This window comes from Hippocampus comes, unplaced genomic scaffold (assembly GCF_001891065.2).
Source record: "Hippocampus comes isolate QL1 unplaced genomic scaffold, H_comes_QL1_v1.1 scaffold25, whole genome shotgun sequence".
Taxonomy (NCBI): domain Eukaryota; kingdom Metazoa; phylum Chordata; class Actinopteri; order Syngnathiformes; family Syngnathidae; genus Hippocampus; species Hippocampus comes.
Genome location: NW_017804844.1, coordinates 54216 through 70596, shown reverse-complemented (window position 1 = coordinate 70596; position 16381 = coordinate 54216). Strand labels below are relative to the sequence as shown.

The window sequence follows — 16381 nt, the reverse complement described above, 5'->3', positions numbered from 1 at the left end:
GCAGGCTGTGTCAAATGTCACGGGCCGCAAACAAATGGCTGGCGGGCTGCAAATGGCCCCAAGGCCATAGTTTAGACACCACTGAAGTAGACCATCGGTTCTCAAACCGGTGTCCGCATCGCTTCTGGGTCCTCATATTCATTTGCAATACATTATGTCGGATCGTTTTTTTTTTTTTTTTTTCGCCCCTCCAAAAACCATAACCTCAATCATGGCGCCGGATTAAGGAAAAACGGTGCGTTCGTGTCCCAATACTTTTGTCCAGGCCCTCTTCATCAGACCGGCCTTTGTATTTTTGAGCTCCCCGCTATTGACGATTTCACACTCGATTAAGCGTCATTATCCCATAAGAAGAGATGATGCCTGAGACCTCCCCAAAGGCAAAAGCGAGAGATTTGCGCGCTAACGCTTGATTGGAGAATGGGAGGATTGAAGAGTGGATTAAAGCTTTGCAAAGACATTACTTCATCGTTGCCGTTGTTTGTCAGTTTGCGCTTTAGCGCAAACAACAAAACAACGCTTCAGTCTACCTGCGTGGGGGAAATATTTGATTCCGTACAAGCCTTCCGCCGCAAAGGTTACAGTTTTCCTCAGGCCGACCTCTGCTGCCGAGCCAAAAAAGGCACCATGAATTATTTAACAACGTTGAATTAGAACGAGAATGGTCTTTATTGTCAGGAACATGCATATTCACCAAAGTTGACCTCTAAATTGAACTTGTATAGCAGCAGTGAACGGCCGCCCAGTTGTTTGCTATTCACAAATTCACACGGGGACAAGTCATCTCAAATCATCTTTCCCCATTGAAATAAATGGGAATTCCATTAATCTGTTCCACCCCACCCTCCTACAAACAGGATTGTCATCTTAAACTCAAGTTTTTTTTAAAGAAATATACCACAGTACATGCAGGAGCAATTGCTCATTGTTCCGCAGTATTTGTTCCTCACAGATGATAAAGAATAAATGCCTGTGAGTATGACTATTTGTTTAATGTTGGGTAATAAGTCAAGTAAATTTCAACTGGGAGTGGCATGAAACAGCTTGGAGTCTCCTCTCTCGATGACTCGAAAGCAGCACAGAGAGTCAGGAACAAAGTGTTTGGACCGCCGAGGCTGCTCTTATTAGTCAGGCTCAGCCCTCTGATGTTCAGCTTTCGTTCAGTGTTCTGCTCGTTAAAGCTCTCCGTCACACTTTGATGCTCCACGACAAGCTGAAGTCGGGCTTTCACGAGACTTTTAGCCTCTGTCGTGAGTTCATCTTTTTTTTCTCAAGCCCAGGTGAGACGGGAGGGACTTATTACCGCCGCTAAGCACAAAATGCTTTGTTTTTACTCTCATTATTATCCCATCTTCTGCAGCCATGGCCCTCCGTGTCCAATCCCGCCAAAGACTTCATCCGGGCTCTGCTGGAATCGGACCCGGGCCGCCGTCTGCGTGCCGAGCAAGCCTCGCGTCACCCGTGGATTCTCACCACAGCCGACGGATCCCCGATGAAGAACCTCCACCGATCCATCTCCCGGAACTTGCGGCGGCGGGCGTCCCGGAACTCTTCCCGATGCCAGAGCAGGACCACAAACTCGGCGGCGGAAGTCTGCCCGATATCCAAACGCCCTGCTGCAGCGTTAGCTTGGTAAGGGGCGGGGAAGAAAAACTACAATTAATACGAACAAAAAAAAAAAAAACGAACAAACTACATTAGCTCTCAAAACGAATGAAAACTGACGGTGTCAGCGTCTGGGATAATCGTTTTCAATCTAAAGTGCCAGTGAGTGTACAAGTGCAACACTGCGTTAAACCGCCGAGATTCAGCAGATCTGCAACGCGTAATGATGTTTGGTGACTTGCTTGAGGACACATTTGTCCCTCCAGTAGGAATTATTGGAGTCTTTAGAAAAGCAGATCGTTATCTAGCCCTCGCTGGCTGACCTGGATCAATATTCCTTGTGGGGAGGCAACCAAAGACTGTCCCCTCCATATACCCCCCCACCCCACCCCCCGAAAAAAATCCTTTAAATAACAGTGTTGTTGCACTGCACAACGGAATCGCCTGCAATCGCAGAAAGCGCCATTTTTTGTTGTTGTTTTCTTTGTTCTTTTTTTTTTTTCTTTTGATGATGATAATTCCATTCCGAAGGCCGCCATTATTATTATTATTTTTTTTTGGGAGAGCGTGTGCTTTTGTGAGTCACACATCCGTGTGTGTGCCGTCGCCGCCGGCGTTGTGTGGGTTGTTAAGTGAGTTCACCATGTTGGATCCTCCAAAATGATGCTTCTCAACTCGGGGTCCACGAGGTGCCACTTCGGGGTCTGCAAAATAATTCAGTGGTGCTATTCCAGCCTCTGTTAAAAAAAATAAAAAGTTGTAATGTGCCTTTGGATGAGGAAAATGGCACTATCATATTGTATTTTATTAAAAGCATGTCGTAATAATTGATTAAAATGTAAATAACAAAACAGCTTGTGCATCATTATTAAGCCTCTCCTCCTGGTATGTGAAATTTGGCCACCAGGAGGCAGTAAGGTACAGTCAGGCAGACACACAAATGAAGAGTTTCACTTCAACTTCTGTCAGTAATTCCACAAGTTGCAATAATGTTGATGTCTCTCTATATGTGTTGCTGCGCTTTTGTGTTCAAACACGGCCACTTGGATACCGTTTATTCACTTGTTGATGGCATGTTAGCATTTGGCTAGCGGACATGAAGAGGCAGTGAGGAGTGTTTCAAAAATAAAGCGACCTATAATTATCTTTGTTTTATGTTTAGTTTGACAGTATGTCGTGTACGTTTGTTTATGGCTAGCTGGGAAAAGCAGAAGGCCCTTAGAAATTGATCTTTAACTTTTGTTAAATTGACTAAAGCCAAGGAAAAGCATTTATAATGAAAACATGCATTTATTTGTTCTACTTTATTCCCGGAGACGAATTAGGTTGCTCTTGAAAGGGTTTTTTTTTCTCCCCCCCTCTCATTTGAGCCCGTGAGAATCGGCGTTGTGAGTCATTAATGTTTGCAAGCCGCTTATTCCATTATTACCATAATACAATTTTCATTATTTGGCTCACTTTGTTTTAAAAAAAAATAACAAACAAAAAAAACTTGAGACATTAAGAGCTGTTGGGTAACTTACGACAATAAATGTATTCAAATTATACTCATACTGTACATACTGCGCAATGTCCATTGAATTGGAGCCATTGATGGATTTTTTTATGTCACTCGTGGATGTTTTACCAAGTACAAATTTTAGACTGCGACAGGATGTGTCTCCCTGAAATGCGCGTTGCCTCAAGGCACCTCTGTGTGGCTGAATGTCTCATTTTGAATCAACTGATCTGTCGCAAAATATTTCCTTCCTTCTCGCTTTGAGACAATTTACCTCGTGTCATGCCTTCCTTTCAACTGGCACTTGACACAGTGACAAGCCAGAAAAGGCCAAAATCATCATCATCATCTCACAATCATTCTGCCCAAAGGCTTTTTTTTTTTTTTTGTCTACTTTGGTTGTTGCCCCTGAGAGGCATGCGCGACATCATGACGAAAAGGCCGACAACGTTGCCCGAGTGGCTCCTCTGCCTGCCGTCATGTTTACCTCCACCCGGCTGAGGCTCGTAAGGGAAGTGGCTCTTATTCCTCCCGTGCGAGCCCACCGCTCCCGACTAGATGAAACATTTGTGAGGCGCTCCGGTTGGAGATTATCTACCTTGGGCGGCAATTACAAATCCTCTCCACTTAATGATCGTCGAAAGAAAAGAGCGGCCCTTATTTGAAGCCCTGTTCTGACCCCACCCTCCCTCACGTTTATCTTTTTTTTTTTTCTCGTTTTTTTGCCGCAGAGACGTTGGGTTCAATACTTCCCTCATTGAGAATGCAACGGGAGTCAAGTGTGTCATTATTCTTCCGTGGCAGGTGTTGTCAACGAGACCGTCGCCCACATCCCGCCGGTTGTTGTCGCCGCTCGAAAAATTTCCTGCTGTCATTATAATAATAATAAGAATAATAATTCCTCGAGGTCCTTCAGGCTCGGGCTGGCGACATGCATACAGATTTTTTTTTTCACAGCCTCATTCTAAAGGACAAAAGTTTTTGTATTTCGGATGATATCTGCTCATGTTCAGCCAAATTCTTCACTGGTCGGCGCTTCACAGTGCAGATGGACAATAACCAGAAGCATACTGCGCAGGGAATAGAAGTGGATTGTTATGCAAGGGTCAAGTCAGTCACACATCTGACATGGCAGCACTGTTAGGTCGACCCTCGGGACCCGCAAGGTTTTTGGCTCATCCTGATGCTCCTTTCTCCTCATTTCAGCAGGTTATTTGTGGAGGCGGGGCTTCACAATGAAGGTTAAATGCTGTTTATTGAGCTTTTTGAAGCAATCCATTGCCTTTTCAAGCAGAAAATCCCAAGTGAGAGGCCACTGTTTGGTGGCTCCTCACGGAGCCTCCGATATCCGACTGCACGGATTTCGCGACATTGGTGCCAGGTTGGTTGGATACCGCCAAGGTGATTTGCGAGGTAAGACGGGGACACCCGGCAAGAGGCAGAATTGTTTTGCTGCTGTTTGCCGTGTGAGTCATGTGGAGAAAAACAGCACGGACAAAAGGATAAAGGCGTTCTGAAACACTGTTAATTCTTTTATGGAGAGGCAGCCTTTCTCAGATCTGGAGAGTTGCTTTTTTTTTTTTTTTTTTGGCACATTTCAACTCTGATATGCGCCACGCGTTAAACCCCAAGTTAGTGATTGCGAGCAAATCGGAAATTTCTTTTCCAAACGCCTGCCTGGAATATTTCGTGTCAGTCACGCTTGATGATTTTGTTTGAGGTTCTTCTTTTATTTCCATGAGTGGACTGGCACTAGTTTTGTCTATATGGTGTGGGATGCTGAAATTGAGGGCGAAATTTGATTGGTGACAGTGTCCCAAATGTTATTATGCCAGGCAACATCAATGAGTCCTTTTGACCAAAAACCCGTCAGTGTGCCTTATGTGCTTGCTCTGCTGCTTTTTGTGTTGCAGGGACTTGATCGTGTTTATCCCACGCCGCAGGCTCGGCAGTCCGTGCTAAATTGATTCCCGCCCGCGATCCCGGCAGAGAAATGGAGGCTCGGCCCGAGTGAAGGCAGGAGTTAAAGACGAGAGATTTAAAGGTCGGCGTCCACGGCTCTGCCGGTCGAGTTAGGCAGGCCGCTGCAAAAATCAAAGTGAGCACTCCTCTCTTAATCTCATTGCTTTTTGTGGACCCGGTTGTGTAGGTGCGCTAGCAGTGGTGAGTTTTGACAAGGAAATCCATCCAAAATGCTCTCTCAAATGAATATCTGCCTCTTAAAATGAATGGAAATGCAATTATTCCCTTCCATCCGTGCATTGTTTCCCTGGTATTACACACTTTGACCACTAAGGGGCAGTATAATACAGACACAAAGAAGAATTTCATAGCTGTCTCGGTGGGATGCAGGAGTATTCATTTTTGAGGTCAGGAGAAAGAACGTATACCTGTGAGTATTGTGATAGTGTCTGTCTACATGTGTTGCTACACTGTTTGTGTTCAAATATCCAAAATTGATGGGGTTAGAGCACTACATTGATGGTATACGTTAGCCTGCCTGTGACGTTTTTCATTGTGTGTCGAGTTTCCGAATAATTGTTTTTCTTTTCTATTTATGTTAAGAGTAGACCTCAACTGGGAACGGCATTAAAACAGCACAAAGCCTCTTTTTGGAAGAGTTGTGGACAGAATTGAGACTCTCTCGCTCACACACTTCTCCAAATAATCAATCTCCAAATCAAGCCTTGTCTTTAAAAAGAAACAAACACACACAAAAAACATCATAACAGCTTAAAAATCTACCACTTAGCTGGTGCGTGAATGATGTTTTCGAGGTACTGCTTATATCTATTGTATGAGCCGTGCGATTGACTGATGCCGAGTCCATGGTCTACACACCACCATCCAATTGGGTAGGACTCCAACTAAGCCGCCACCCTGATGAGGACAAGCGTTACGGAAAATGAATGGATGGATATTATTTAACTCCGTTAATGAGTTTCGCTTTTGCTTTGTTGATTCAACCAGATTGCACGAAAACTGCTTCAGCGATTTTCAGTGTAAACAATGTGGAAAGGGTGGTGCACCATCCCAGAAAGAGCCCTTGGGAATTGATGCGCAGCCAGGGTTCATTATTCACTCCCCAAAAAAAAAAAAAAAACGCTTTTGTTGAAGCATTTTCTGAAATAGCTCACTGAATATTACATCCATTGAAAGGGCGTTTATATCCGACGATTTGTAGTTATGGACTGAAATCCCAACGTCAGCTGGGATCTCGGCTCCGGCTCCATTCAGATGTATTTTCATCCTTCTGCGAACATGACAACAAAGCCTTTTTCGAGCCCGCCGGTGTACCTAATGAACCGCCCCCACCCAGAGTGTGCATTCACAACATGTCCTGTTGCCCGCAGCTTCCACAACAGCCTGCTGATGAGAGTGAGCCACGAGTGTCCTTGAGACAAAGGTCCTGCAGGTCCCCTACCCATCCCGGACCATTTAATGGTCATGTTGACCTCTGCACTTGTTGTGTAGAGTGGCGCCATGCCCACCAAGAGGAGCGAGCGATTTAGCATCTTGAGCAACTCAAGCGTTGACTCGGTGAGTGCAAAAAATGACACAAGTTGCGAAATAGTCACTGAGATTGTCACTTGAAATCTGCTCATTGGTTTCAGTTGCTTCTTATTTCATGCAGGAATGCCAAAAGACGTTCCGCAATGTTTTTTCTGCGCAGGCCAAAGCAATCGGTGTTACTTTGCTGGCGTATCGTGACACCATGGTGTCAAGGCATTATAGTCAAATAAGAGAAGTGTTAACGATACAAAAGTAGTGCTTTGCCGCCATCTCATGGCACCTTGGTTCCCATAAAAATGTAGACGTGAGTTGTGGAGATTCATTTTGACAAACGTAGTGCCTTTGTTGAACCTCTGTACCAAATCACTACATTGAAGTGAGTTGAGGAGCATCAACGAGACTTTGTGTGACAGTGTTTGGTGGTGTTGCCCCTTTAGATTTTTCGAAAATATGTTCCTTGAATCAATCAAGGTTGGAAAACACTGTCATAATCCATGCGTCCGTCAAAGGTTATTGATATGGACGAGCAGGAATAATTCATTTTATCGGTCGCAGGATTGCTGCGTGACTCCTGTTGTTGGGCGTGAGGCTGCCGTTGCCATGGAAACAGCCGGCCAGCATCCTCGGGGGCGTGCCTGCCTCTGCACCAGAGGCAGCCGGCCGAGTCCCAAACAAATCCACCCCGAGAGGGAAGAATAAAAGCGGCAGACGGCGAGTCGTGACAGCCAGTTGAGTTGTGTGCCGGGCAGTGAATGAATCAAGCCCGATCCAGATTTCAAACGGCATCGCCGTGATGACTCTCACTCAAACAAGGGCGAGTCGATCGAAGTGGTTGTTTGTCGGGGAGGCAAATGGTTGCGGATGTCTTACTCTTCCTCTTTTGATGTGTGTATTCGATCTCGTCATCCCTCATCCCTTCCCTTGCCTGAATACAAACGCAAGCGGCACGAGCACTTAGCTCCTCAAGAGGCCATGTGTGGCTCCAGCCAAGCTCTCGTTGATTATTAACTTTCAGGTTATTGCAGGAGTGTAGTGTCGCTTTTTTGGGGATGACATGAACTCTGATTTATGTTCTTTCTTCCTTGCGAGGTAGGAGTCACGCTGCAGTGTGCATGGCAATGCTGATTGGAAGCCAAGGGGAGGCTTTTGCATTATGTGGCTCTCCACTTCCTCCTAGTGGAGAAATCAAGTAGTGACTCTTAGATTATTATTGTTTTCCCTGTTGGGTGTTTTTCCACAGCTGTCAACAAATGTGTTATAAAAGCAGATGTTTTTTCACATTTTCTCATTCGACATTGTACCATTGGAAGACTTTCTTTGTATTTATTGATTTAACATTTAACCTCTGCATTGGCCAACACGCTAATATTGCTAACAGTTCATCATAAGCACAGAATCCATATTAGTACGGCCCTGGGTGGGCGGGGGCTGGGGTACCAATGAGCTCTCGCTTCTTAGCTGTCCACTCTCGTGATTGGCGATTTCCGCTGCCAATCACATGTCCGCCTGCTGGAGACTTTGTGGATGTTTGTCGAAGTAACCTCGGAAAGCGTTGCAAGTTTGTCTCGAAGCTGACAATACTGCCCCTTTCGCCAATTCCTCGCCTGACACACAAGCCTTGCTGTCAACTACTAGCACCTTGCACATTTTATTAGAGAAAAATCTCACGAGGATATTTTTCTTCCCATTCCGAGGCGACCTGCGGGGGAGCTAACCACTGTTAGCATTGGGCTAGCAGTATGTCAACCACAAGAAAAGCTGTCATCATCCTCCTCCTCCAGTCCGGGGACTCTGCTCCACGACTCGGTATGTTGGCACAACGACCTCGCAATGGCCGGTGTGTGGCCGAGGATAATCCAGGTGGCACGGCTGTGCTTCGAGGGCAAGTTAGGTGCGAGTTGGCAAAGTGCTGATACTGTAATGGCGCAGGGTCAGGCTTGCTAAACAGGCGGCTAGGCTAGGCTAACGTTAGCCCTGTGTAAACAGCTGTGACCGACAAGTGAGTCGCTAAAGTCTCCTCTTTGCATTTATTTTTTTTCCATTGCTTGTCCGCTTTAACTCAAAAAATATGTACATCGCAGTAGAAGTTCCTCGACTTGCATTTTAACTTGAACGCATCGTGTTGCTAATGAAATAGTAGTTTGTTTTTACATGTACAATAAACACTACGAATCACCGTTGTGTTTGTGTGTCGCAGTTGTTCAACTCAAGTAAACAAAAACACTTTATTCTTGACTCATTAAATTTGGAAAATATCCGATCTATACATCATAAAACAGTACCCAATAAACAACAATCAATAGAACTGTGTGTGTGTGTGTGTGTGTGTGTGTGTGTGTGTGTGTGTGTGTGTGTGTGTGTGGTGAAATTCGCAGTTGAGCATGGTTTTGGGGTGGTGGTGTTTTTAGGCAATGGTATGTCATGTAACTCAAGCCAGATGGTGTGTTTTTGATTTCTTGAAAATTACCAATGACATGTTTTTCCCTCAACTGCTCTAGGTTGTCCTGGATGCCTCACACATGGCCGAGGTGTGACTTTTCCTGCAAATGGATGATGGTTCTCCTGGTACTCTTTGTCTCTGGATGCTTCCGAATGTAAACAAGGAATCTCAGGTTAAATGCTATTCCATATTTTCAACACTTTGGGTTTCTACTCTCTATCTGTGGGATCGTTGCAAAAATTTCAGCTTGTGTTGAGTAGCAAGGTTTTTTTTTTTAATTATTGTCCTATCAGTGCTGTTGGTGTTGTGTCATGAGATGATACAATGGCATACTTGTTTGGATAATCTAAAAGTGGCCAAAGGTTCTGCTACTATGAGGAATGATTACAAGGTAGGTTATGTCAGATTTCTTAATCCAGTGCTTCAAGCGTATACATTGCAAGTATTGATCTCATTTAAGTTGGCAATGTGACATGCGGCCACCATATTTGTAGAATTTTCGGGGGGGGGGGGAATTTAGAATAAGCACTGAACATGTCACTAAAATCCCCGTAACAAAACAATTAACAAAAAACAATTGACTGCTTTTGTACTGACCACACTGCTTTTCTCACCAATCTTCCATCTGTGCTAGTTAATGCAAGTTTTTAGTGTCAGTGTTTGAAACATGACACTAATTTTGAGCTGTTGACGTCTTGAAATTTTGGCCTGGGCCAAAAATTGGTTGATCTTGTTCAATGAAACTTGTCAACCAATCAAAGGGGTGGAAGACGAAATGAAAAAAAAGAAATAGTTTGACTCTAATTTGAAGGGGTTTTTTTTAAACAGATTTTTTAAATTGTCTGATTGATAATGAATGCATTATAATAAACCGTTTTACTGACTTCCATCGGCTATTTATATGTATTAGCATTTGGTCCTGTAATAAAAGTTTGTCCAACCCCAGTAAAAACCACTAAATTTGGATTAAAATTGACTTATGTTGGAGAAAAGTTACCCCTCCTCCGTCCCAATCGTCGGCGTCGCCGGTTCCCCCCCTCCTCTTCTCCGCGGACCCCGCGGCCGGTTGTGTGGAGCGCGCACGCGTGCCAAGCTGCGTGGGAATGGCTGTTGATGCGATGGAGGGGGTTGGGCCGCGCGCAGGCAGCCGAGCGAGCGAGCGCTGCACGAGTTCCTAATGTCCGCCATGTTGGCCATGGCGCATTGAACCGGGGAGGGTGAGCGGAGCGCCAGAGGAAAGCACACCGACACACAGCCGCCGAGACGCGGGCCCGCCCGGCTCTGCTCGCGTCACTACGCACCCCAGCCAAGCCCCGATCGAGCGGCCCGCTCAAAGAGACCGTCCCGGATCCATCAATGAGAACTAGAGGCAGAATTCCTCGCAGATAGACTAGATTAATGCTGCATTTGCTAATATAAGTGTTAAAAAATGAATAAATTGTCGTTTCGGGCGCGGGCGCTGGATGCTAGTAAGCCCCTGCCCGTCTTCCGCTGCGAGGATTTACCGGACTTGCACGAATATGCTTCGATCAACCGGGCAGTGCCGCAGATGCCGACCGGGATGGAAAAGGAGGAGGAATCGGTATGTTTTTTTCAGCGGCCCGGTGGAGTCTCGGCGACGTTTTTTTTTTCCTCCCCCCACCTGGCGGCAACAACCCAGCCGCTACGCTGCCTGCGCAGGCTCGCTCAAAATGGCTACCGCGTCTGCGCTTGCCGAGCACACGACGACGGATTCTGGGCCAATTCGTCGCATAGAGGCCTCGCTGCAACGCGGGCGTCGTCGCGGGGACTTGAGTGGTCGACACGCCGCCGGTTGGCCGCGTCGCGCCCGCTCGGTCCGCCACAAAATGCGGGGGAGCGCACAAAGAAGTCACGTGACGTATATCGGTTCCACCATTTTGTTGACTTTCCGCGGGCGGGCTGTTTGGGCTAGTCCGCAAGGCCGCGGTGTACTTTCCGCGTGCGAAGGCCAGGGGGAGACGCTGAGCCTCCGCCGGCTTTTGACAGCTGTTGTCGGCGTAGTTGACAGCTCCCGAGGCGGCCATGTGCGTCGTTACGCCGCCTTGTCGGTGCCGGCTCGGGGATGATTGAATCCAGTTTCACTTTTGAATCAGTGCACGTGGAGGGCAGCACATTGTCGCTTGCTAACCACACCATTGTAGCTAACGCCATCGGGCCGCAATTATTTTAGCGACTTTTTATTTTCAACTCAGTTGTGTAATTTTCTAAAATTTCTTTCCCTGAATTGGTTGGTTTTGTATTTTTTTTCGTAGAGTTAGTAGACGTAATGGTGCTTCACAGGTTATATGAACGAGGTGTGTGTAATTACACTTAATTCAATTGATACGAAATTCAAGGTCATGTATGGTCTTAACTGTAGTGGGGGCCACTTGCCCCGTTAAAGTTAAGCAAATAAATCCGCTTTAAATGTAGTTTAAAATAATTAAAGAGCTGTATAATCATTGAGCTTGTATTTCTTTTAATGTGTAAAGTTCCTCCTGTTTTCTAAACTCTCGTCTGTTGATACAACTGTAGACACCGTGACGTTCCAAGCGCTCTGCATGTTTTGTTTGGCTGCTGGGTTGAGTCCTGATAGTGTCGGGCATAAAACACGGTACCTGCTCAAGATAGGACACAAAATCTGCAATTGTAATCCCATGAGATGGTATCTCACTGAGCAGCAAGTGCATGTGGACGTGTTCAATTTTGGGGGGTTTATTGTCAAGATAAGTCACAGGTTGCAAAGATGTTCCAAATGTTTTTTCACCGTTGGTCAACTTTTTGAAAACCGTGACCAAAAAAATCAAACAAAATTGATTACATTTACAAGTGTTCGCCGCTTGATGAGATTCCATCTTTTTGGTCAAAGTGTTGCATATGTTCCACATTTATGAATAATTAACTCTGGGCTTTTTTTTTTAATGGGAAGGCAAGTCATCTTTATAATCCATATTCATTTAAATTAGCTGGAGCTTGAAATGCATTCATTGCGGTTGTATTTGAGACCCCCGCCTCCCCCGCTGCACTGCCACACTCTAGTCCCAGAGCTCATCAGCAGGAGAGCCCATCTGTGATGCTGAGCGGCAGACACAAACGTCAGGGAAAACACAGACGGGGCCGCCAAGTCAGCAGAAATCCAGCCCCGCTCCTGTCGCGCCCCCCAGCCCCCACCTCCCCTAGCGGCATTACATAACCGAGTGACAAAAGAGATAGAGGGCTGTTTTACTACAGGCGGCGTGGCTTAGCTCCATGACCTACATCCACCGCAGGGTCAGTAGAACTCTGGGAGTGGACTTGCCTGACCGCATGTTGGCCGTCGAACATGCACTGACCTACCTGTGTCGATAAACTGGAGCAATGGTATGTTCAGCAGGCACAAACTTGGCTTTAAAAAAAAATTATACAAAAATGAGAAGGAATGTTCCAGGTTTCCAGTGTGATGCCTCGATTCACTTAGCGGCTCGGCGCAATCATAAACGACTTTCCTGGAAACGCCTGCTGGAGGCCACACTCTGGTTGCTTTAGCAACCCTTATTTCCTCTTTTTTGGGGGGGGGGCATTTTCTTTTGCTTTGGAACATTTAATTGGAAGAAAGTGCTTTTTTTCCCCCTTTACTTCCTTTCGGACTCTTTATGCAGCTTTGTGGCCCTGACAGAAAATGAAGCGTGTGTATGTTCACGGAACATTTTGTTCGCAGACTCTGCTTTTATGTTCACTATAGTGGCTGACTTGTGATTATTGGCCTAGATTGTGTGTTACCAAGCGGTGTTTTGTCATTTTTTCATTTTTTGAGTTCCAGACACCTTCTTTGTTCACTTTGTTTTATTTGAGTCACCAAAGAATTGATTACGTTCTTGCCAAATGGTTGCAAATTGTGCTTGTGAACTGTTCCCAAGAGGGAGAACAGTGTTGTAATTGGTGTTTTGGCATGTATTGAGAAAATCCAAGCGATATCAAGTGGGATTGGGCACGTCAGCGGCCAGGTTGGGTGGTATGAAAACCTTGAGTTAAGTTATAACGATGCATCTTGTCAGTTCTCCTGCAATGATGACTTAAAAAAACAAAAACAAACGGTAAACCACTGATGGAAACATTTTAGCGAATTTGAAGCCATGACTTTTTAAAGTTTGGATACATTGTGGCATTTGGTTTCATTTGTTGTCAGAAATGGCGTGTTTTAATTGAGCTGCAACCTGATGGCAAATTTTTGAAAGTGGTGGTTTGATTTTTAATTTCTAGATGTAACCAAAGTGGCCCCTTATTGATTAGGACAATATCTCGACTATTAAAAAAAAGCTTGTCAGCATCTTGGCCACGTTTCTGTGACGCCATTTTTGCCACGTTTGGCTGACCCACTTTCTAGAAGCCGGCCAAGGAAATGTGGCTGTAAAAATGTTGTAGCCTGTCAAAACGAGTGGGAGCTCTGTTTAAAAAAAAGTTGAGAGAACAAGCCGTAACTGTATCAGCCATCTGTTGCGTCCTGTTCCAAGTCCTGGCATGGGGAGGAGAAGCTGCAGTTGAACTCATTTTGATAAGTGGCATCGTGTTTTTTTTTTTTTTAAATCGCAGTGGCTGCTTGTAGACATCTGTTTGTTTATTGTTTTAATGGCCTTGCTTTTGAGACGTTCCTCATCCAGGTTCGTGTGACGTCACGATCGCAACGGCATTAACGGCTCGTGTCTCCCGTCGTCTGGCAGGAGCACCATCTCCAACGGGCCATCTCGGCGCAGCAGGTCTACGGCGAGAAGCGGGACAACATGGTCATCCCCGTGCCCGAGGCCGAACGCAACATCACGCACTACGAATCGCTCTACCCCGGGGAGTTCAAAATGCCAAAGCAGCTTATTCACATACAGCGTGAGTCATTGTCGTCGTGATCGTCTTTGTCAAAAGCTGCTTCGCCGCTGCTTTACGCCCACCATCGGCAAATCCCAAACGCGTTCTGTCAAGCGAAATCGCTTTTATGGGGAGTTAATCCGTCATCTCCCGGACGTGGAGTGAATGGGTGCCTCACTTAAAGCTTACGTCTTGATTTCGCCGCTCACAGTCTCCCCCCTCTCGTCTCGCCGCAGCTTTCGGTTTGGATACGGAGCAGCCAGACTACGACCTCGATTCGGGGGACGAGACTTTTGTGAATAAGCTAAAGAAGAAAATGGAAATCACAGCACTGCAGTTTGAAGAGATGATCGACCGCCTGGAGAAAGGCAGCGGACAGCAGGTGAAGCTCATCAAAATGCACGAGTGTTCACACTGCAGCTCAATTCCGTTTTGGGTTGTCGCTTTTTTTTTTTCTTTTTTTTTTTTTTTTGTGCGTTTCACTCCAGGCCTGGAATAATATATATGTATATGCTCTCGTTTCTTTGTGTAGTTTGTCAGTCTCCAAGAGGCCAAGCTGCTGCTGAAGGAGGACGACGAACTGATCAAGGAGGTGTTTGACTACTGGAGCCGCAAGCGGAAGACGTGCAAGTTTGGAACCTTCGTCTCCAACATCAAGCAGGAAAAACGGGACGGCTCGAGCACCAGCGACCCCTACGTGGCCTTTCGCAGACGGACGGAGAAGATGCAGACTCGGAAGGTCGGCTTACAAACGTGTCGGGGAGTTCACCCCACTTTTTGAAAAAGTTGTCGCAACTGAACGCGATGTAGAGGGGGGAGAAAAAAAATGGATGTTGCTATTCTCAGAACCGTAAGAATGACGAGGCGTCATACGAGAAGATGCTGAAGCTTCGCAGGGACCTGAGCCGCGCCGTCACCATCCTGGAGATGATCAAGAGGAGGGAGAAGAGCAAGCGGGAAATGCTGCACCTCACGCTGGAGGTTGTAGAGAAGCGGTGAGACACACCTGCCGTTACTGCCCAGGAAAAAATGGTTCTATGCAACTTTGTGCATTACTTTGACTGGCCCTGCATTGTGCTTTCATATTAGGAAGACTGCCTCTTGAAGGTGCTTTACAGCAATCCCCCCCCCTCCCTTATTTTTTTGAAGTTTTCTAACCTTGTCACACTGACTTTTTCCTCGCCCCGCAAAGCGGAGCCCTTGTTATCCACCCCAACGTGACACCCAAACGGAATGAATTTCCTGCCAAACGAGCTGCCAACCGTGAGCGCAAATTGGAGCCCTCTCCTTGAAGTGCCTTTTGATTTGTAGTGACATTTCAATTTCCGCTTCTTATCCCCCCGTCTCGGTTGTGGCTGCGCATGGTCGCCAGTGTTGACGCTCTCTCCACACTTGGGTGGTTAGCGCCGATGTAGAGAGGCCCAGGTGCAAAGCGAGCAGCATGTCGTCGGTCACAAAGTGTCGATCTCGAGAGTGTTCCCATGCTATTGTTGGAGGAAACATGGTTTTGCAGCAAAGGCTGTAATTAGTGCCTGGATTTTGTACTTCAGCGTGTCTGCAAAATAGTGTTTGATGGAATAGTTTGACTCCTACAAATAAAGCAGAAGTCTTTTTTTTTTGTTCCCCCCGCCATTGCAAAACAATATACGAGAAGTACTCATCCAAACATATTGAACTAGCAACAGTAGGAAAGTAGTAATTTGGTGTCAGGGATGTCTGTTGAACTCACTCCTCTGGACCAAGAGATAAAACAAGCTTATCGGAAAATGTTAATGGTAGTTTGCTGAAGTCTTTGGCACATGTACACGACGCCCACTTCTGGTGCATTTTTTCTTTTTGAATCATTTATCAGCCATTTATTTTATTTTTTTTAATGGGTGATGAAAGATGTTGTGAAATGTCATTAAAGGCCAGGTTGTCATTGTAAATTTGTTAGAGGTTAGATAAATCTTTTGGCTCATAGTTCGTGATCTATTTACAGTTGAAAATGTGAACACGGGTAGTTCTCAACATATCTATGTGGGTGTCATTTACTGTTTTGTTTTTTTCCTCCGCGACATGGCTCGGTCACTGGTGTGGAGTCATTTATTTGATCCTGGTCTTCGAATCGGTGTCTTTTATTCCCCAAACAGAAACACCATGCCTGACTTTGGCAGCGAGGTGATGGCAGAGGCGCTGGCCCAGCAGGCTCTGGTGAAGCCCGTCTACACCATCCCCATTATTCCCAGTGCCAACCAGTACCGACACCAGGACCACTTGGACATGAAGGACTACAAGAAGGTAAAAAAACAAAACTAAAAACAAGCACGCCAGCCCTGGGCCGAGGTGGCGGCCCTTTTTGGATGGTTCCGTGGCAGCTTGTTAATTCTGTGGACCCAAAATATTTGATCAAGAGCTTGGATTGCGTCTGTTTGGGTGTCGCAACACCTCATTACACCGTTTTGTAGTTGCTCTTGTGTCATCCGTCGTCATTATGACTCAATTAGCTC

At 46.0% G+C, this 16381-nt stretch overlaps 2 protein-coding genes across 5 annotated transcripts in view; both read left to right on the top strand.

Annotated features, from left to right (window-relative positions):
* The window catches only part of LOC109518454 (serine/threonine-protein kinase H1 homolog), a 25155-nt gene extending 22420 nt beyond the window's left edge, over positions 1-2735 (top strand). Inside the window, exon 6 of the mRNA XM_019874277.1 lies at positions 1361-2735. Within this exon, the coding sequence (XP_019729836.1) occupies positions 1361-1636 (276 nt within the window). The 3' untranslated portion in view covers positions 1637-2735. The remainder of the gene's footprint in view (positions 1-1360) is intronic.
* Positions 2736-8101: 5366 nt separating this feature from the next.
* Positions 8102-16381, top strand: part of LOC109518982 (enhancer of polycomb homolog 1-like) — a 24673-nt gene continuing 16393 nt past the window's right edge. For 2 of the 4 annotated variants that reach the window (XM_019875189.1, XM_019875179.1), the window contains exons 1-6: positions 9911-10638; positions 13754-13913; positions 14129-14274; positions 14425-14631; positions 14739-14887; positions 16025-16172. In XM_019875189.1, coding sequence (XP_019730748.1) covers positions 10486-10638; positions 13754-13913; positions 14129-14274; positions 14425-14631; positions 14739-14887; positions 16025-16172 — 963 coding nt within the window. In that variant the 5' untranslated portion in view covers positions 9911-10485. Of the gene's footprint in view, positions 8423-9114; positions 9229-9910; positions 10639-13753; positions 13914-14128; positions 14275-14424; positions 14632-14738; positions 14888-16024; positions 16173-16381 lie in introns of those variants that run through there. The other 2 variants (XM_019875207.1, XM_019875198.1) reach the window with 2 other exon arrangements.